This window comes from Dasypus novemcinctus, chromosome 4 (assembly GCF_030445035.2).
Source record: "Dasypus novemcinctus isolate mDasNov1 chromosome 4, mDasNov1.1.hap2, whole genome shotgun sequence".
NCBI classification, from domain to species: domain Eukaryota; kingdom Metazoa; phylum Chordata; class Mammalia; order Cingulata; family Dasypodidae; genus Dasypus; species Dasypus novemcinctus.
The window spans coordinates 30842159-30863692 of record NC_080676.1 but is presented as its reverse complement, the minus strand read 5'-3'; the positions used below and the strand labels follow the sequence as shown (position 1 = coordinate 30863692).

Genomic DNA, 21534 nt, shown 5'->3' with positions numbered 1-21534 from the left:
TTTATTCCTCTAATGTATTTGTAATTGCATCCATCGTGTCTTTCATTCCCATAAGGTATTACTTTTCTTTGCAGGTTTTCAAATTGTTCTTTATGCTCTCCCAGTCTTTTTCTTTTTCTTTTTCTTTTTTTTTTAAGGTACTGGGGGTGGGGATTGAGTGTCAGGATCTCATTTGTGGGAAGCCGGTGCTCAACCCCTGAGCCTCATTGTCTCCCCTGAGTTGGTTTTTTTGCTTCTTTGCTTGTTGTTTGTTTTTTTTGTTTTTAGGAGGCACCAGGAACCAAACACCTGGACCTTTCATGTGGGAAGCAGGTGCTCAACCACTTGAGCCACACCTGCTCCCCTCGTGTCTTCTTAATATCCTCTATTTATTTAGTCATATTTCTGTAAAGTCTTTGAAGTGGTTTAGAAGAGTTGTGTGCTTATCACTGATTGTCTTAAATCTTTTCTCTCTTCAGTACATTTTGGTTCTTTTGACTGGGCCATCTCTTCCTGTTTCCTAGTATAGCTTGTAATTTTTTGCTGATGTCTAGGCATCTAAATATGTTGGTGAATTTACTCTGGTCAATTTCTCTCTCGCCTATTGTGTTTGTTTGTTTGTTTTCCACTGGTTTTATTTGATATTTGGTTCAACATGTTCTCAGTCTTTAAAGTTGCCCAGCTTAAGTTTTCAAAATCGGACCGGGGACTCATCAGTGGGGCCCAGATTTTCTCCCAGGGGTTGGATGCAGAGAGCACAAATGGTTTTTGTCCATGCAGTTTCCAGACCTGCCAGAAGATGGGGCTAGTCAATGCACCTTTCCCCAGAGGTGTTTTGGTCTCAGCTTTCCTGTGTTCCTGTGTTGAATCTCCAGATCAGAGATTCAAAGCACACTCTGCTGGCTGAATTCACTGAAGAAGAGTTCCCCAACCTCTTCTCCCTTTTCTCTTGAAACAGCTGACCGGAAGAAAGATGTCTGTTCCCTCACGGTTGGCTGCAGTGAGCCAAGAGTTTTACCCCAGCTTAATATCTTGGAGGTGGGGGAGGGAACCCTTCCCGGCTGCCACAGGGGCTTGGTAACTCATGTTTGTTGTTTCAGCTTCTTTGTTGCTCTGTCCCTCACCCTCTTGAAAGTTGGATAGCACTAGTCTTGGTCTGCTGACCCCCGAAACAGGCTTTTGGCTGTTCATTTTTTTGTGGGTGAGAGCATTCAGTTCTGCCTGTTTTAGTCCATCGCCATCTTCTGATTCCCCTACTGTTTTTAAGTAGCCTTTTTCTTGATTCACTGCTCACCCTGTTACTGCATCCCTTTAACACTTTTTTTGAAGAGTTGATAAAGATGTTTCTGCCAGTTTTTGCTGGTTGTTCAAAGCTTCTGTGTGGGGATAGAGCCCTGAAGTGTCTCATTCTGCCATCTTGATGGGATGAGGTCCAGAAGTTCAATGATAAATGTAAGCTTGAGATACTTATTAGATATCTAACTACCATTTCGTGACTTGCTATTTCCATTTATTATGTCTTGGCATACATAGTAATGAGAAAGAATGAGGTGACTCTAGAAAGAGCTTGAACAATACTGTTTTGAACATTTGACCGCTTTATAGAAAACATTTTCCATGTATTGGGTAACTTATGATAAACATGCTTATGTTAAAAAATACAGGACTGGTTACAGTATGTGATAGAATAATTATGTGGTCATTACAAAGAATGAAATAGATTTGTATATGCCACCATAAAAGATTCCTAGATCTATAAATAAGGTTAACACCCCCTTTTTTTTTTTTTCAATTGAATTTACTAACCTTGGACACATACTACTTTTCCTTTCTTTGTTTATTTGTTTGTTGTTGGTTTGTTTTCTTAGGAGGTACCAGGGATTGAACCCGGGGCCTTGTAGATGGGAAGCAGGCACTCAACCACTTGAGCTTGACTGGCTCCCCACATATTACTTTTTAAATGTCCATTTGTTCTTCTAGGTGGTGAGATTAGAGTTCTTATTGTTCATTGTACCTCTATTTCTATAAGCCATAAGTTACAGGTTTTTAAAAAATTTTTTGATATGTGCAATACTATATAGAGACCTATTAATTTCAGTGAGACTTTCAATATTGGAAATACAGATGTGTTGAAATGAAATCTACATAGTATGATGTTTATGAGTAAAATATATGTATTTAGGACTCAACTTATCACTAGGAGAAAAGATTAGCAGATGCATCTTAAAATAGTAATAGTGATTTAAGTGATGGGATTTAAAGTGGTTTAAAAGTATATTTTCTTCTAATTTCTTGTAGACTATGAGAAGACAACGAAATGAAGTTGTAGTTGAGTTAAGGAAGGTGAGTCTGATTAATATTGGGTACTTCCAGGCATAATTCTAACATTTTGTCAGAAAGATATCAAAAATGCATTATTTATGTAAAATGTATAACTTGTTACGTAACTAAATTTGTTTACTTAATATAGTAAACTTGTTTTTCTCAAGTGCTTAATATTTCTTTTCATTTTAAAAAAATGAAAGATTTTTGACCAAATTTGATAAGCTATTAAAGTTGGTAAAATATTTGCCCACTCTCCTGAAACAGAGATAACCAATAAGTCTTTAAATGGTTTTATCTTCTATAATTTTTAATGATTTATATAAAGTATAAATCATAGATAAACAGTTATACTACGTAATTCTGCTATTTACAAGTACAGGTATACCTCAGAGATATTATGGATTTGGTTCCAGACCACCACAATAAAGCAAGTATCAGAATAAAATGAGTCACACATTTTTTTGTTCTCAAGTGCATATAAAAGTTACTACGCTATAAGTATATAATAGCATTACATCTTTTAAAAAATCAGTGTACGTACTTCAATTAAAATGTGACACAGAGACATGAAGAGTGCACAAGCTATTGGAAAAATGGCACCAATAGACTTGCTTGACACACGGTTGCCTTTTTTTTTTTACAAACCTTCAATTTGTTAAAAAAAAAAATACATTAAAGTGAAGCACAATAAAGTTATGCCTTTATTAGTTATGCTTTGAAAGAACTTTTTTACTTATAGTTACCATCAACTTTTCATGTATTCAAGTAAGTTATAGTTGAGAATATATTTGTAAATTTTCCCCAGACATTTTAAGTGAAATTCAGGTGGCCTTTGACTTTTGTCAGGCATTGTCGATTTTTGTCTCATTTTGAACTGCCCAACTTTTGCTTTGACTTTGCTTTTAGGTGATAAAGAGAAGCTCCCAGATGATGTGTAAAGTGGTTTAGTACTTTTAAATAAATATGTATGTTTGGTTCTGGCTTAAATTGTACACTTTTTTTTTTTAATATTTTTCTTTTAACATAGTTCACGGTTTGTTAAAAATGTGCTATTTGGAGTTTGGGACTCAAATTAGTTTGGTTTAATTCACAATTTGGTTTAATTTTCTGCATTTGAGTTTTACTTTTAAAACACAGTATTTCAGTTAGTAGGCACAGGATTGTCTAACCTGCATGAAAAGTGTTTAGCTTTTTTTTTTTTTTTTTTTTCTTTTTTAAAACTGAATTTCCTTTTTTTTTTTTTTAAGAATAAAAGAGATGAACATCTCTTAAAGAGAAGGAATGTACCACATGAAGATATCTGTGAAGACTCTGATATAGATGGTGATTACAGAGTGGTAAGTTAGTGTTATTCTGGTAATTTAAAATTCCCAGTGAAAGATTTTACATAAATGTTAGACTGTCAAGGTTACTTTTAAATTCAGTTTTCTCTTTTTTCCCCCAGCAAAATACCTCTCTAGAAGCTATTGTTCAAGTAAGTTGGGTTTCCTCTCTCTCTCCATTTGTATTTCTTGGGCTCAATAACCAATTATTGTGTTTCTTCATCATGAATTGTTTTCCTTTTTATAGAATGCTTCGAGTGATAACCAAGGAATTCAACTAAGTGCAGTTCAAGCTGCTAGGTAAGTTACATTTAATTTATTTTGTAATTTCATTTATACATGCTCTGTATACCCCAAACATACAGTCCCCCTTTTGCCCTATCCCCTTGTAACCACTAGTCTATGTTCTGTCTCTGTGGATTATGTGTCTTGCTTATTTCACTGAGCATAATGTTTTCAAGGTTCTTCCAGGTTGCAGCATGTCTCAGGATTCATTCTTTTATCTGGCTAAATAGTATTCCACTGTGTCACTTTATCACATTTTGTTTATCCATTCATTTATTAAGGGACTTGGGTAGTTTGTACTTTTTGGCTATTGTGAGTAATGCTTCTATATAAACATTGGTGTACAAGTATCTGTTTGAGACCCACTTTTCACTTTCTGTGGGTATACATCTAAAAGCAGAATTGCCAAGGTCATATGATAATTCTACATTGACCGTTTTGTGGAACTGCTATTTTGCTTTCCACAGGGGCTGCACCATTTTACATTCCCATCAGTAGTGCACTGGAGTTCCATTTTCTCCACATCCCCTCTTTATTTTGTTCGTGTTTTTTTGTTTTTTTGTTTTCACATAATAGCCATCCTTGTGGGTTTGAATTGATATCTCATTGTGGTGTTGATTTTCATTTTCCTAGTGACTAAAGATGTTAAGTATTTCTCTTCAAGGTCTTTACCCATTTAATTGGGTTGTTAGTGTTTTTGTTGTGTTGTAAAGGTTTTTTATGTATTCTGGATAGTAAACTTATCCAATATCTGGCTTGCAAGTATTTTCTCTCATTCTGTAGGTTGTCTTCATTTTTTTGATAACGTCATTTTATGAACAAAAAGATTTTTATTAATAATTTTGATGAGGTTGAGTTTATCTATTGTTTCTTTCGGTGTCATATCCAACAGTCCATTACCACCAAATCCCAGGTTATGAAGATTTGCTCCTCTGTATCTTCTAGGGGTTTCATAATTTTAGTCCTTATATTTAGGTCCTTGGTCTATTTTGAGTTCATTTATATGGTGTGAGGTAAGAGTCTAACTTCATTCTTTTGTATGTGGCTATCCAGTTTTCCCAACACCATTTGTTGAAGAGACTGTTCTTTCCCTTTAGTACTCTTGTTGAAAATCAGTCAGCCATAGGTGTATAGATCTGCTTCAGTAATTTCAATTCTGTTTCATTGTTTATATATCTGTCTTTATGCCAGTACCACACTGTTTTGATTGTTGTAGCTTTGTAGTAAGTTTTAAAATCAGAAAGTGTGTGTCTTCTAACTGTGCCCCCCCCCCATTGTTTTGAGGCTGTTCCATACAATATTCCAGCTCCATATAAATTTGAGCATCAGCTTTTCCATTTCTGCAAAAAAGGCTGCTGGAATTTTGATAGGGATTGTATTGAATTTGTAGATTGGTTTAGGTAACATTGACATCCTAACAATGTTGTTTTCCAATTCATGATCATAGGATCTCTTGCCATTTATTTAGGTCTTTTTAAATTTCTTTCAGCAGTATTTTGTAATTTTCAGTATACAGGTCATAATTTTATATCTTTAGTTAAATTTATTTCTAGTAAGTTAAATTTTGAGGACATATTTTTGAGTTTTTACTGTAATAGTCCTATTAATCAGATTAAACTTTGACAAACAATAAAAAACAATTTTAGACTGAGTTTATTCATAAAGTCCTGTAATTGAGTGTATTAAAATTGGTGGGAATATTTAAAACACATAAATACACTGAAACTTCATTGTACATAATACATACCAATGTTAGGAAAAAGGTGATTTGACAGATTAGTACCATGGCTATTCCAAACAATATTCCAGCTCGATATATTGGAGGATCAGCTAATAGGAAACAATATTTATAAAGCCGTACCTTTTACTAATTATCAGTTTAATCTATAAAAAGTCAGATTCTTCAGATCCTGCAAGGTGGCTTATTTTTCTCACCATCCCCATATTGATCAAGCAATAGATCAAGAGTTGTGTTCATGTAAGCTTACTTCCATGTATAGGCAAGTAGACAGTAAGAGGTGGAATTACAAACACGCCCAGTCTCTTTCCAAGCAGGAAAACCAAGTTAATTTTGCCCATTTCTATTGTGAAACTCCATACTCTAATAGCTTATTTAAGGGAAAAGCCAGAAAAGCTGGATTACTGAGACCTTTGTATTAACAAATAGTTTGAGGGAAACGGACTTTGGCCCAGTGGTTAGGGCGTCCGTCTACCATATGGGAGGTCCGCGGTTCAAACCCCGGGCCTCCTTGACCCATGTGGAGCTGGCCATGCGCAGTGCTGATGCGCGCAAGGAGTGCCGTGCCACACAGGGTGTCCACCGCGTGGGGGAGCCCCACGCGCAAGGAGTGCGCCTGTGAGGAAAGCCGCCCAGCGTGAAAAGAAAGAGCAGCCTGCCCAGGAATGGCGCCGCCCACACTTCCCGTGCCGCTGATGACAACAGAAGCGGACAAAGAAACAAGACGCAGCAAATAGACACCAAGAACAGACAACCAGGGGAGGGGGGGAAATTAAATAAATAAATAAATCTTTTAAAAAAAAAAAAAACAAATAGTTTGAGAAAGACATGATTGTATCAAGTACAGTATGGTGGTTGCTTTGGGTAAGAATAACACTCTATGTTGTGATTATAAGTGGGAAAGAGAAACTTGAGCAAGAAATACTAGTTCTAGAATTTCAGAATAGTAAAAGATTTCACAGGAATATTCAGTATTTTACCCTGTGCATGAATCCCTTATATCTATTAGACTTTTCCTACTTTTTAGTATTCAACCTTAAATAATTTGGAAAACATAGTAAAATCATAGGATTATAGGGTTGTCCACTTCAGGTATAAGAACTTCTTTGGGGTCTTTATTATATAGGTAAAAAATCCCAAAACTGTTCACATTTCAGAATGGTAAATTAATGTTTATAATAAGAAAGAAAGATTAAGAAATTAATGAATTATGTTCACCATTGTCAGAGTTGATTATTCAGTAGTTTCCAGGCATGTCTTCTCAACCTGGATTCCACAGGAAAAATTAAGTTCTGATGCCTCTAACCTAAGGTAGAGATTCTCAAAGTATGACTATGGATCCCTGGGAAACTGTGAGATACCTTCAAGAGATATGTGAGATCAAAACTATCTTCACAATAATTCTAAGACTTTATTTGCCTTTTTTCATTGTGTTAATATTGACATTGATATTGCCAAAGCAATTGTGGGTAAAACTGCTGACAACTTAGCACAAATCAAGACAGTGGCACTAAACTGATTTACATTATATTTTATAGATACAATATTCATCATCATCATGCACTCAAGGGAGAAAAAAAGCCATTTCTCTTTAAGATGTCCCCAGTGAAGTAGTACAATTTTTTTTCTTTTATTTAATCTTGACCCTCGGTTACATGTCTTTAATATTATATGTGTAAAGATGAGAGGAGCCTCAGAGATTATCCCTTATATATCTGGAATGGTGCTAGCCATGTATCACCCTTGAAAAGATTAAGGAAATGTCACTCATTTCTCTTGTGGAGCCTCAGTTGAGAAAAACTGGGTTAAGACTTTCACAAGTGTTTTATATTTCCTAATTTGTGCTAAGCATTGTGCCATGTATTATAGAAAATAATGTGAAAATAAGCTTTTTGCTATGTAAGAAGCTTAGAATCCAATTGAAGGCAAAACTATACAATACATATAATGACACTAGTAAATATTGGACTGTGCTATATAAATACTACTGGAATTCAGAGAGAATATTTTGAAAACATAGAACATGACATGGTCTTTGAAATTGTATTGTTTGGATAGCTAGAAGTTAAGACTTCCCAAGTAAGGGAAATAGTTATGTGAAAAGCCTGGAGGTAAGGTTGAAATTGTGCAACAGACAACTGACCTATTGGTGGGTTACCAAGAATAAAATTAGTTGGATAAGATGGAACCAACTTTAGGAACAATTTAAAGCTAGGTCAGAGACTTTATATTGATAATTGGGTTGTATAGGGCAAGTGTGTGATTAAGCTTTATTAAATATTGCCTTTATCTTGTCGTGCAAGCTATTTGGTAAAGATTTGTGTCACATAGGGGGCTTATTAGATGAACCTGCAGCCTACACATGTGCGAAAGAACACAAGGATTGTTATTTTGTTTTGTTTATTACCTCTAAGCTCTGTGAAGGTAAAGATGTGTGTCTTTGTTCACTTTTCCATCTCCAGCACCCTGTGGATATTTTGCTATGTGTTGCTGTTCTTTCTCTGTCATTTTACTAGAAATGAGGATGTTGTTGGGCTTTTGTTAACCTTTTACTTCAGTGTGCAGAGTAGGATGAAGAATTGATCACTAGTATTAACTCTTAAGTTTTAAGCCAGCAGTCCCTCACTGAGGCTGAACCTCCTGTTTTTTCCCCTTTACTCTGTTGTGACCTGAATATGCGTAATTTTAAATGTTTTGGTGATCTCTTAATTCCTTTCTTAGCAAGGTAAATGCCATGTTGAAAGAGTCTACCCACTCTTTTTTCCTAAGCTCAAAATTAAATCCAAAGGTAGCACATCTAAAACATTTAGTTGTCTTTTTATAAGTCATATTTGGACTTTATTGAGGGAATTGTATTACTGTAGTATGTAGTAGTAAAAAAGTGATAGGCTGTCTGCTATATTTATTTAAATTATTGATCATCTATAAATTTATGTGTATATGTTGCATTATAGAAATTATAAAATAGCTTTCAGAGTAGGTACTGGTGCCAAATATTCAAATATATGGTTATATCTATTTCAAAAGGAATTCGAATTTAATCACAATATTGTATCTCATTAAGTTTCACAAGGGGTATTTGTATTTCCCTCATAGGAAACTTTTATCAAGTGACAGAAATCCACCGATTGATGACTTAATAAAATCTGGAATTTTGCCTATTTTAGTCCATTGTCTTGAAAGAGATGACAAGTAAGTACATTATTTTTTAAAATAATAATTTAAGATATATCCTCTGGAGTTCGATCCTAGAAAGAAAAACGAAAGGGGCTTTAGAGTTGAAAAGTCAAAGAGACACAGTGCAAACTGTTTTAAAGCCAAGAGATGAAGGTAAATGTCAAAAAGGAATATGAGAATGAAACATTTAACTTTTCTTGTAAGTTTTGAAAATTGGCAAGAAGTAGATTGAAAATTGGCAAGAACTAAATTAGCCAAATATTTGGATGTGCAGCTATCTTTTTTCTTTTCTTTTTTTTTTTAATTAGAGAAGTTGTGGGTTAACAGGACAATCATGCATAAAATACAGGATTCCCTTGTACCCCCCCCCCCCCCGATTTTTAACACCTTACATTGGGGTGGAACATCTGTTACAACTGATGAAAACACTTTTTTACAATTGTACTTCTAACGATAGTCCATGGTTTAGCTAAGAGTTTACTAGTGGTGGTATGCAGTTCTGTGGATTTATTTTTTACTTTTTATTCTAGTAAAATATATATAACTTAAGATTTCCTCTTTAACCACATTCAAATATATAATTCAGTACTGTTAATTACATTCACAATGTTGTTACCGTCATCACTATCCATTACCAAAACTTTTCTATCATCCCAGATAGAAACTACATTGTAAGCTTTAACTCTATTTCCTACCTACTTAATATAGTCTTCTTATAAAAATAAGGACACATGAGGCGGTGTATGCCTGTTATATTGAAAAGATTGTTTTAACCAGTGTTGGAGGTTTGGTATCTTTAAAAAACAAAAGTAGAAGAAAGTTGGTAGACATTTGGGCTAACATAAAAAATCCCTACTATTAAAATTATTTGTTTTTTGTAGTCCTTCTTTACAGTTTGAAGCTGCGTGGGCTTTGACAAACATTGCATCCGGAACCTCTGAACAAACTCAAGCAGTAGTTCAGTCCAGTAAGTTGGCTAAGTTATCTAATTATGGATAAAATTATGATTTAAAATACTAGTGAAAATATAAGCAGTGATTCTCCTAAAAGACTGTAGCTACTGATAGTATAAAATGATGGCTCCCCGGTAGCACATAGGGTAGCTGAAATAGGCCAACTTAAGTGTGTTGCTTTAATGACTTTGTTCTGGTGATGGACATTTTCTATTTCTAAAAATTCATTTGATTTCTTTCTAAATCTGAGAACATTTCCTAATTACAGTAGGGAATTAAATTATTGTGGTTATACCTTATTACTAGGATATCATTAAAAATAAAGGTATTTTTCCTATTACTATATAACCTTTAGGCATCTCAGTAAGATCTCCATAACCCATTTTAGAGAAATACTCTTTTTTGTAAAGTGGTCCCATTGAAAGAATGGTGTAAAAGTTTCTTTGTTGTAATAGGATTGCTTTTCTTTTCTGTTTTAAGAGATATACGTTGAAAATTATTATTGGAAATAATCTGAGTGTGTTGTTTTTATATATACTACTTGATTTCTACCAGAGAAAGTAGTAATTTAAAAATAGGTACTTTTAAAAAATCCTTTTTATTTTTTATTTTTTGTCTTTATTTTTTTAATATTACATTAAAAAAATATGAGGTCCCCACACATCCCCCACTCTCCTCCCCCCACTTCTCCCCCCACAACAACAATCTCCTCCATCATCATGAGACATTCATCGCATTTGGTGAACACATCTCAGAGCACCGCTGCACCTCATGGTCAGTGGTCCACACCATAGTCCACACTCTACCACATTCCACCCAGTGGGCCATAGGAGGACATACAATGTCCGGTAACTGTCCCTACAGCATCACCCAGGACAACTCCCAAGTCCCGAAAACGCCTCCACATCCCATCTCTTCGTCCCATTCCCCATCCCCAGCAGCCACCATGGCCACTTTCTCCACACCAATGCCACATTTTCTTCGATTACTAATCACAATAGTTAAAAAATAGTTTTTAAATGTAAGCAGTGTACTTGTCTGTGCATTTTAAGCACTAACTTGTACATGATTTTGAAAGGAAATAAAGTATTGTCCAAGCAAGAATTTTATTAGACACTTGTGTTATAATATTAGAAAACATAATTACCTTAAGTTTTACAAAAACTTGAATAGTTTCAAGTTGAGACTGTTTTTATGAGGAAAAAAAGGTTAGAATATGTTTTAATACTGTTAGTCTGTTTAAATATACCAAAACTAATAAATAGGGAAGTAGATGTGACTCAAGTGATAGAGCTTCTGCATACCATATGGGAGGACCTGGGTTCAATCCCTGGGGCCTCCTGGTGAAAAAGAAGAAGAAAAGCATGCTGCATGGCAAGCTAGTGCTCATGTGGTGAGCCAGTGCCTGCACAAGTGAGTCATGAAGTTCTTCAAGAAGAGAGACAAGGGGAAAGTCAAGGTGAATCACAGCAGAAACCAGGAAGTGAGGTGGCGCAATTGACAGGGAACCTCTCTCCACATTAGAAGTGTCCAGGATTATTTCTTTTTTACATCCTTGTTGAACTGCAGAACTATAATCTAATGCTGAATGAGTAGTCTACTAGTAAAAATTCTTCCATTAATGTTATTTCAATGAAAATCACTTGATGATAAATATTTTTGATAGATTTCTTTTTTTAGGTGTTAATAGAAAATAATATTTTTTTGTTTGTTTAGAGTAGTATCTTCAACCTTAAGTGATAACCCCTTTTTTCCCTCTTTCAGATGCTGTGCCACTTTTTCTGAGGCTTCTCCATTCACCCCATCAAAATGTCTGTGAGCAGGCAGTGTGGGCATTGGGAAATATCATAGGTTTGTATAAAACTTGTAGTACTAACCCAACAACTGAATTATCAAATGCCAGATAATTTAAACAACTACTGGTAGTCCCTAAAGAAAAGTAATGTGCCTTCTTCAGTACTAGGTTTTGTGAAATAGCTTACTGAAATGTTACTGTTTAAATATGAATGCATAGTTAAGCAAAATGACAAATTTTGTTACTTATGATACCATTATATTTTCTTATGTATAGTTAGCTCTTAATTATTTGAACAATATGAAACTATATGATTTAGATCCCTTTTTGTGTTCCTCCTTCCTTTGGGGCACATTTTGTCATTTCTCCAACAAGAAAGTAAGAAAAAAGAGGGTACACAATTTAAACTGTTTTTCACAATTCAAAGAACAGCTCTCCACTGGAGAATGTAAAAACCTGGAATCTGAACTGTGTTGTGTCCCCTGATACAACTCAGAGACCTATCAGTAGCAGGAAGGAGAGTCTTTCTTTAGGATTCTCACTGATTTGGTAAAGAAGAATTCTAAAGTTTATTATTGCCACAGATTCTTTCTTACTCTTGATAGAAGTAATCAATATTGCTTTGTGTACTTCATCTTTTTTGTACTTTGTGGGGTCAAGATGGAAGAAGGATTGGTTAGTTCCCCACAATTGTAAGGTTTTAAAATGGAGGCATTCTCTTTCAACTATTCTTAATATAGGGTATTTTGGTATTAGGAATTTTGTTGTTTACATATCCAGGTTCCCTCAATTCAGCCTGATATGGAGTTCCACACTCCTTTGTTTTTATAACACATTTTATGTATATAATTAGAGTTTGAGGGACATCTTCTCCCTCCCCTGTGATAAGTTCCCAGGTGATGATCCTGATGCTGTTAAACCTACACCACACTTTTGAAACTACTGCTTTAGGGTGATTCTTCCTTTTTTTCTGATATAGTTTTCTAAGTGTATAGAACAATTTATAGTTGATGGTCTGATATTGGATCATCAGTATAAATTCTACAAATAATTTCTTTTAATAGTATGTTGACTTAACTTTTTATTACATGAAAATTTGTTAAACTGAGAGTACAACTGATGGAGAAGATGAAAGCAACAGTTCTCTACTCAGAAAAAGTTTAAAGGACCCTTAGGCTTCCAGAGTTTAGATGGAATAAAAATATAAGTGAAAAGCTTATTAATCTAAAGACATGAGCATGTGCAAAAAGTACCTTAGCACCTTAGCCTCTTTGCTGTATGATCTAAAATGTGAACTTGGTTATTATTGCCTCAAACTTTTAATATAAGACTAAATCGTATATCTGGGGAAGCAAATGTGGCTCTAGTGGCTGTGTTCCACCTCCCACATGGGAGGTCCTGCATTCTGTTCCTGATGCCTCCTAAAGAAGACAAACAAGACAGCAAACTGGTGCAACATGATGATGCAGTAACATGATGCAAGCAAAAGACACAGTGAAGACACACTGAGGAAACAGAATGAGAGAGACAACAAACAGGGAGTAGAGGTGGCTCAAGTGATTGGGTACCTACCTCCCACATGGGAGGCCCCATGTTCAGTTCCCAGTACCTCCTAAAAAGAAGACAAGCAGACAGTGCAAACCACTGGGGTGGGGAGGGGGGGAGGTTGTGGTTGTTGTTAGACAGAGAAACAAATCTTTTTTAAAAAATTGTATATCTGGTTAAAATCCAGAAAGCAGCATATTATACTTAGTGCTTTATGTTTTCTGAATTACTTACTATTAATATATTTATGACCCTTTTTCCTATAGGTGATGGGCCCCAGTGTAGAGATTATGTCATAAGTCTTGGAGTTGTGAAACCTTTACTTTCCTTCATAAGTCCATCTATTCCTATTACATTCTTAAGAAATGTTACTTGGGTTATGGTCAATTTATGTCGCCATAAAGACCCACCACCCCCAATGGAAACCATTCAAGAGGTAAACAAATTTTTAAAATATCAAAGTAGATCTAATTATGCATGTGCTTTTATTTGTACATGTTTTAAAAATTACATATTTTTCTCTCCTCAGATTCTTCCAGCTCTTTGTGTTTTAATTCATCATACAGATGTAAATGTGAGTAAATGCATCCTATCATGTATTTTCATGTATGTGTGTATGCCTAGGGCTGCCCCATGACATAGTTGAGATAATGTTACACTAGAAATTCTGTCACTGTGCGCACTCTGTCACATGCATGCGCTCTTTGTTGCACACGCTTTCTGAGATTTTTCCATATTCAGAGTTGTAGTTCATTGTTTTGTATTTGGTGTTTAGCCTGTTAACTTCAGTCAGGTCAATAATGTGTACATTGTATATATGTATATATATGTGTGTGTATATATATGTTCGTGTTGTAAAAACTACATAAAAAGATTTTAATATTACCAGTTAGTGATCTGTCTCACTAAGATTATGACTTTGGTTATTCATGAACTTTTTATTTCATGACTGTCATTTTGACAGTCTGGCCAATTAGTGCATGTGCACATAGTGCTATTTGTGTTTTTGAAGACAATGTATGTGTGTTCATATACATATATCAAACCCTGAACATCAGTTGTTAATGATATTTATCCAGTTAAAGTGATTTTATTAGTAACTTCATTTAATGTAGACGTAACTCTTAAGTATCCAAACAAGGAGAAAAGTCATTGGAGAAAAAATTTTAAACATTCTTTTCAGTCTTACTAACACAGGTAGCAAAGGAAAAAGCAACTTAGGTGTAGTATGAATGAGGTAGGAAATTGCCATGTCTGCTTACAGAAGCCAGACTAGCCTTCAGGGTGTTAAAGAAGTTAAAAATGTGGTGGGTAAGGGAAATTACACGAATAAAATGTTTAGCAACAATCTAGCCTTCAAGGTGTTAGGGAGCAGGATGTGGTGGGTAAGGAAAATCACATGGATAAAATGTTTAGCAATCATCAGGAGTTTGTATGCTTCTTTAAAAACACTTTGGTGTATTGACCAATGTTTCTTTAAGAGTTTCTAGAGTAATACCTTTTTGCCAGGACTTTTCTGAACATATGGAACATAATTAAAGTTAGAATTAGACTACATCGAGCAATAATGTAATGTGCAACATTTCATTTAGATGAATATGATCTTTGCTCTAAAATATTTTTTAGCCACAGGTATTCTAGGATCTTAAAAATCATGAAGGGAGCAGATGTGGCTCAAGCAGTTGTGCTCCTGCTTCCCACATGGGAGATCCCAGGTTTCGTTCCCAGTGTCTCCAAAAAAAAAAAGCCAACTCAGGAGAGCCAATGTGGCCCAGTGGTTGAGCACCAGCTTCCAACATACAAGGCCCCAGTTCAATCCCTAGACCCAGTACCTCAAACAAAAAACAAGGGAAGCAGATGTGACTCAAGTGATAGAGCTTCCACCTACCATATGGAAGGACCCAGGTTCAATCCCTGGGGCCTCCTGGTGAAAAAGAAGAGAAAGCATGCTGTGCGGTGAGCCAGTGCCCACATAAGCAAGTCACGCAGCAAGAAGATGATGCATCAAAAGGGAGACGAGGAGAGTCAAGGTAAAGCACAGCAGAAACCAGAAACGGAGGTAGCGCATTTGGCAGGGAATCTCTCTCCACATCAGGGGTCTCCAGGATCAAATCCCGGTGAATCCTAGAGGAGAGAAAAATGAGAAGACAATATAGACAGCAAAAACAGGGCGGGAGGAGGGGAAAGGGGAAAAATATATAAATAAATCTTTAAAAACAACAACAAAAAGTTAGGTAAGCAATTTTTGTTTTTGGCTACTTGCAGCCAACTTTTTAATTAAACTATAAATTGCAGTGTTTTGCTTTTAAAAGATAAATCTCAGTTTATAATTCTACCTGAAAACAAAACGTCTTTGTTGATTTAATTCAGAGATGTGTTGTGTTCTCTCTATATCTCTGCTTACCCCAATCCGGTTGAGTTAGGTGACTCCCTTTTTTCCTGCTTTTCATGTATTTTGAACAGTTCATCAAACCAGTCTGTTTTTTTCTTTTTAGTAACATGTATACTAAATATTTGCTAAAAATAAAATATTCTTAGGTAAATACTTAGCAGCAAGTTCTTAAATCAAGCAAGCCTTCACAGTGGGAAAAGAAAAGAAAAAATAATAAGGCTGCTTCCACAGACCAAAAGTGAAACATTGTCTTTACACTACACTTGTAAACTTACAATGGAATATAAACTTCTCTGAAGCAAAATTGTTTGAGATCTAATCTGATTTGAATTGTAAACTTTGATCTGAGCATATTAATAACGTATTTAACATTGGGCCTTAACAAAAATGTACCTAGTTTTTATGTATAGTTGTACACAAGTAACTTCTAAAATTTTTGCCTGTATTAATAAATTTTAGCATATGTTGATACAGGGGGAAAAGTCCTAGTTACAATTGCAAGGTGAAATTTAGTTATTTTATGTGAGATACATGGATACCAGTTTATATGTGTGACTTCTTTCACTTGATGTCTCTTTTTTTTTTTCTTTTTTTTTTTTTTACATTTAAAATATCCTTAGAGTGGAGCAAGTGTAGCTCGGTGGTTGAGTACCTGCTTCACCTGTATGAAGTCCCAGGCCCAATCCCTGGTATCTCCTAAAGAAAAATTAAAAAATATATATATATAGTTAGAGCTTTTGTGAATTTCTGAAGGAATAATGTCAGAACGATGTTTCTCCTTCCAGGATCTTAACCATAACATTGGTTTAGAATTTAGAATTTTCTAACTTTTCTGGCTTATGTTTTGAGTCAGAGTCCATACACCAGAAAAACTTTGTAGTTCAAAGTTTCAGGCACAATTATTATTCCTGTGCCTTTGCCATTGTTTTAGTCAACCAAAGAAGCGGTGATGCAAAATACCAGCAGTCTGTTGGCTTTTATAAAAGGATATTTATTTGGGATAGAAGCTTACAGTTACCAGGCCATAAAGTGTATGTTACTTCCCTCACCAAAGTCTGTTGCCACATGTTGGAGCAAGATGGCTGCTGATGACTGCAAGGGTTCAGGCTTCCTCTTCCTAGTAAGGCTCCCTGGTCTCAGCTTCTTCCAGTATTAGCGGTAGGCTGGGACAAGCCTTAACTCTCTCCCGGGGCTCATTTCTCTCTGGATTCAGCTGCTCTGCTCTCTCCACAAGGCCAGTTATAAACTGTAGGGCGAATGGCTCGTCTCTCTTCCCGGGGCCTCTGCCATGTCTAATGAAGCCTTCTTTCTTTCCTCATGTAACAGTTTCTCTGTGTACTTACATCCCGGGCTTCAGGATCAAAATTCCAACTGACTCCCCTGCCTTATTGTTTTCTGAGTCCCTGCCCCTTTGTTGGGTGAGACTCAATGTCCTACTGATGTGACCCAATCAAAGCCTTAATCATCAAGTAAGAGTGAAATCTCTGAATCCAATACAATATATTATGCCCAGAGGAACAGACCCATTTACAAGCATAATCTAGTATATATTTTTGGAATTCATAAACAATACCAAACTGCTACAGCCAATAATTATATTATGCAGCAGTTTAACAGTTGTTTGTTATATTTCTTTGGCTCTAAATTCTAATTTGGACTTCACATACAAAAGAAGATCACAGCACAATAGCTTGCTATACTTAATTGTAAATCTTACATGTTTCCCTATAGTTGCTTTATTTTTTTTTAAAGGTTTATTTTTTATTTATCTCTCCCCTCCCCCAAATTGTTTCCTCTCTGTGTCCATTTGCTGTGTGTTCTGTGTCTACTTGTCAGTGGCACTGGGAAATTCTCTTTTTGTTGCGTCATCTTGCGCATCAGCTCTGTGTGTGCGGCGACACTCCTGGACAGGTTGCACTTTTTTCGCATGGGGCGGCTCTCCTTCCGGGGTGCACTCCTTGCACGTGGGGCTCCCCTACGCAGGGGACACCCCTGTGTGGCATGGCAGTCCTTGCACATATCAGCACCATGCGTGAGCCAGCTTACCACATGGGTCAGGAGGCCCTGGGTTTAAACCCTGGACCTCCCATGTGATAGGTGGATGCTCTATCATTTGAGCCAAATCTGCTTTCCTATAGTTGTTTCATTTAAAAAAAAAAAAAAAAAATGAGCCTTGATCTGTAGCTGTGGGGGACTTTTGCTATTCAGGAAGTTGCTTCCAGTTTTATAAGGCAAAACAAACAGGTTGGGACCTTTAAATTATTTTTATACTAATACTGGGTACTGACTTTAGGCATACCTCCATGGTGCTGATGATACACCTTGGATATATCCGACTGTCTTGCCCAGATGGTTAGAACAACTGTGCATTTTGGCTACATATTTTCTTTCTGACTATATTCATTTATTGCAATGTGCTTGGACCTCTTATCCCTCAGCCTGAGCATTTGAGAGAAAGAAAAACTTTTTATCCTTCTCTAATGTACTGTGTAGTATGTGAGTCTTAGTGAATTAAAATTGGATGCTAATCTGGGGTTGGGACCATAATTAACCTAAATATCCTGAATATGGGCAAAAGATGCATATACTTGATATGTTAGAGATGATGGTGTTTTAAGAATAGAGAGGATCAAGATTCCAGTAAATTGGAGTGAGAGGAGAATGGAAGAAAGAAGGTAGTAGAAAATCTTAGTCTGCATGGTTAAGAATTATTGAAATAGAAAAAATTATTTGACTTTTCATTTTATTTGTTTAGATATTGGTAGATACTGTCTGGGCCCTCTCTTACCTTACTGATGCTGGCAATGAACAGATACAGATGGTAATAGACTCTGGAATAGTTCCTCATTTGGTTCCTCTACTTAGTCACCAGGAAGTTAAAGTTCAGGTAAGTTTGTTCTTAATTTAAAATGTAACTTTTTCTTACCAGTAATTGCTATAAGTATGGCTTTAGAAGATAGATGGTTTTAATAGTTTAAAGGATATTCTTAGCCTAACAACATATCTGTGATGAAAAGAATGAGTTGTTATAGCCATAGTTTTAAGGATGGAAGAAATTAGGCCTGTTTAGTGCCATTGAATAAGAAATATCCCTCTCCGCAGATAAAATGGAGTAGACTCCACTGTAGATAAATGATTTGTAACATAGACCAGGGCAGTTTGGTGTAGGAACCTGGGTGACATCTGAAACAAGGATCGATAACTTTTATTTTTCCTATCTTATTTTTCTTCCTCTTCCACTCTCTCAATTCTTTTCCTCCCTCTCTGCATCTGGTTAGATTAGTTCTTAGCTTCACTGACATTGAGATACGGTTATTCACCTTGTCCTGAAATGTGCTGCTTAGGGACTTCCTAAATGGTTTCCTTTCAAATATTTAAAAATTTTTCTTTAATTTTTATTTCTTTTACTTTTATTTTTTTTAATCCTTCCAAGTCGTATTTACCCCCAAAGAGCCTGTATCTAGAAGGAGCTGAAGAGATAGGGTGAGAAGTTCACACAAATATTGTAGGCTATAACTGTCAAACTACAGTTGTAAAGGGAGATGCAGCAAGATCTCCCTACCCTCCTGAGGTATAATGTTGTAATCTGAGGATGGCTTAGAGTCAATAAAGTACAGTAATAGCTTAATGAAAACTGTTAACCTAGGTCATTGGTTCCCAGCCCTGGCATCAAAATCAACTGAGGCACTTGAAAAAGTTTAATTTTTATTCTCTTGCTCAACCTCTAGAGATTCTATTTCAGTAAATCTGGGGTGTTTCCTAGATTCCTGAGCTTTAAAGAAGTTCTTCAGGTGATACAGGTACAAGTAGAATTGAGACCCAGTGTGTTAAAACTTAAAGCACTCTAAAGAAAGAGGAAACCCTTAGCTAAATTGAGAAAGAATTGTTTAATAAAATAGTTTGTCATTTGAGGATATTTGTGGCTTAAGTATTCTTACTAGATATTTATCATAAAGCTTGCTTTTCTTAAATATGGTACTTACACCCTTTTATAGGTTTTTGGTTTGTATTTTGTTTTTGTTTTTTCAGAATGCATCTTGAGTTTTAATACTGGACTTCATTGAGAAAATAGGGCTTGAAATTTTTCTTCAGCCAGCTCTCAAGAAAAGTTCTGTACTTCACCTGATAATTTAGAAACTTTCGTGTAATGAAACCTCATGCATGTTTCCTTTATATCCCCATTTACTCTCCCTCACCCCTCCAAAATTATTTTCACCCAAATCCCTTAATATATTATTTCATCCGGTTTATAGCTCTAAAATGTAAGGCTAATTTTTAATATAACCACAATACCATTATATCTTTAAAATCCTTAAAGTAAAATGAAGATCCCAACAAAGTCTAGGCATTTCATTTGGTTCATATGTCTCTTAAGTTTCTGTTACTCTTTAAGTTTTCCTTCATTTTTTCTTCTATTTTTCTCCTTTAAAATTTTTTTATTTGTTTGGTTTTCCCTAAAACTTTTTATTTTGTAATAATTTTAAACTTACAGGACAGTTGCAAAAATAATACAAAAGCCATACAAATAAATGACTCCCTCATACCACCCCCCCATCCACCAGTTTTAACATTTTTCCACATTTGCTGTATCATTCTGTCAGTCCATCTGTCTATTTTCCAAACATTTGAAAGTAAATTGCGTACATAATGCTCCTTGAACACATTATATTTCCATGGACATTTCCAAAGAACACACATACACACTTAAATCTTACTAAATACAGTTATCAAGTTCAAGAACCTTAATATAAAGCTAGCAATCTATAGTCCTATTTTTTCATATGTTCCAACAATGTCCTTTTGAGTCTTCTCTCCTTTCTTGTTAGATCCCATGCAGGATCATGTATTCTGTTGCCTTTAATTGCCATTGTCTCTTTAATTGCCCCCTTTAAATTTGTTAAGGAAGCTGGGTCACTACAAACCATTGTTGAAAGAAATTAAATAAGACCTAAATAAATTAAAACACACCATCACATGTTCTTGGATTTGGATTTAATATTGTGAAGAATATTGATCTACAAATTTGATGCAATTCCTATCAAAATCCCAAGTGCTTTTTGTAGAAATTTACAAGCTGATCCTAAAATTCTTATGGAAATGGAGACTCAGAGTGGAGTAGCCAAACAATCTTGAAAAAGCATAAAGTGGAAACGGACTTTGGCCCAGTGGTTAGGGCGTCCGTCTACCATATGGGAGGTCCGCGGTTCAAACCCCGGGCCTCCTCCACCCGTGTGGAGCTGGCCATGCGCAGTGCTGATGCGCGCAAGGAGTGCCCTGCCACGCAAGGGTGTCCCCCGCGTGGGGGAGCCCCACGCGCAAGGAGTGCGCCCGTGAGGAAAGCCGCCCAGCGTGAAAAGAAAGAGCAGCCTGCCCAGGAATGGCGCCGCCCACACTTCCCGTGCCGCTGACGACAACAGAAGCGGGTGCCGCTGACGACAACAGAAGCGGACAAAGAAACAAGACGCAGCAAACAGACACCAAGAACAGACAACCAGGGGAGGGGGGGGAAATTAAATAAAATAAATAAATCTTTAAAAAAAAAAAAAAAAAAAAAAAGAAAAAGCATAAAGTCGGAAGACTCTTGACTTCCTGATTTCAAAGTTTACTAAAGAACTACAGTAAATAAGACTGTGTGGTACTGACATATGGTTAGACATATCGATCAATGAAATAGAATCAGGAATCGAAAAATCAATCCATACATGGATGAGCAATTGATTTCAGCAAGGGTGCCAAGACATTTGAACAGGTAAAAATTGTCTTTTCAGCAAGTGGTTCCGGTAATGCTAGATGTCCACATTTAAAAGAATGAAGTTGAACCGCTACTTCATATCACATACAAAAGTGAGCAAAAGTTAAGATAGATCAAACTCCTAATATAAGAGCTAAAACATAGGCATAAATCTTTGTGACCTTGGGTTCGGCAGTTGTTCCTTCAGTAGGACACCAGAGGCATCCAAAGAAAAAAACAGGTAAATTGGACTTCATCAAAATTAAAAAATGTTTGTGCTCCAAAGAGCATC

General features: G+C 35.8%; 1 protein-coding gene across 2 annotated transcripts in view; it reads left to right on the top strand.

Annotated features, from left to right (window-relative positions):
• The window catches only part of KPNA4 (karyopherin subunit alpha 4), a 70328-nt gene that overhangs the window by 31678 nt on the left and 17116 nt on the right, over positions 1-21534 (top strand). For both annotated transcript variants that reach the window (XM_058295214.1, XM_058295215.2), the window contains exons 2-11: positions 2278-2322; positions 3552-3641; positions 3749-3778; positions 3874-3926; positions 8746-8841; positions 9708-9793; positions 11544-11630; positions 13386-13555; positions 13649-13693; positions 18267-18398. In XM_058295214.1, coding sequence (XP_058151197.1) covers positions 2278-2322; positions 3552-3641; positions 3749-3778; positions 3874-3926; positions 8746-8841; positions 9708-9793; positions 11544-11630; positions 13386-13555; positions 13649-13693; positions 18267-18398 — 834 coding nt within the window. The remainder of the gene's footprint in view (positions 1-2277; positions 2323-3551; positions 3642-3748; positions 3779-3873; positions 3927-8745; positions 8842-9707; positions 9794-11543; positions 11631-13385; positions 13556-13648; positions 13694-18266; positions 18399-21534) is intronic.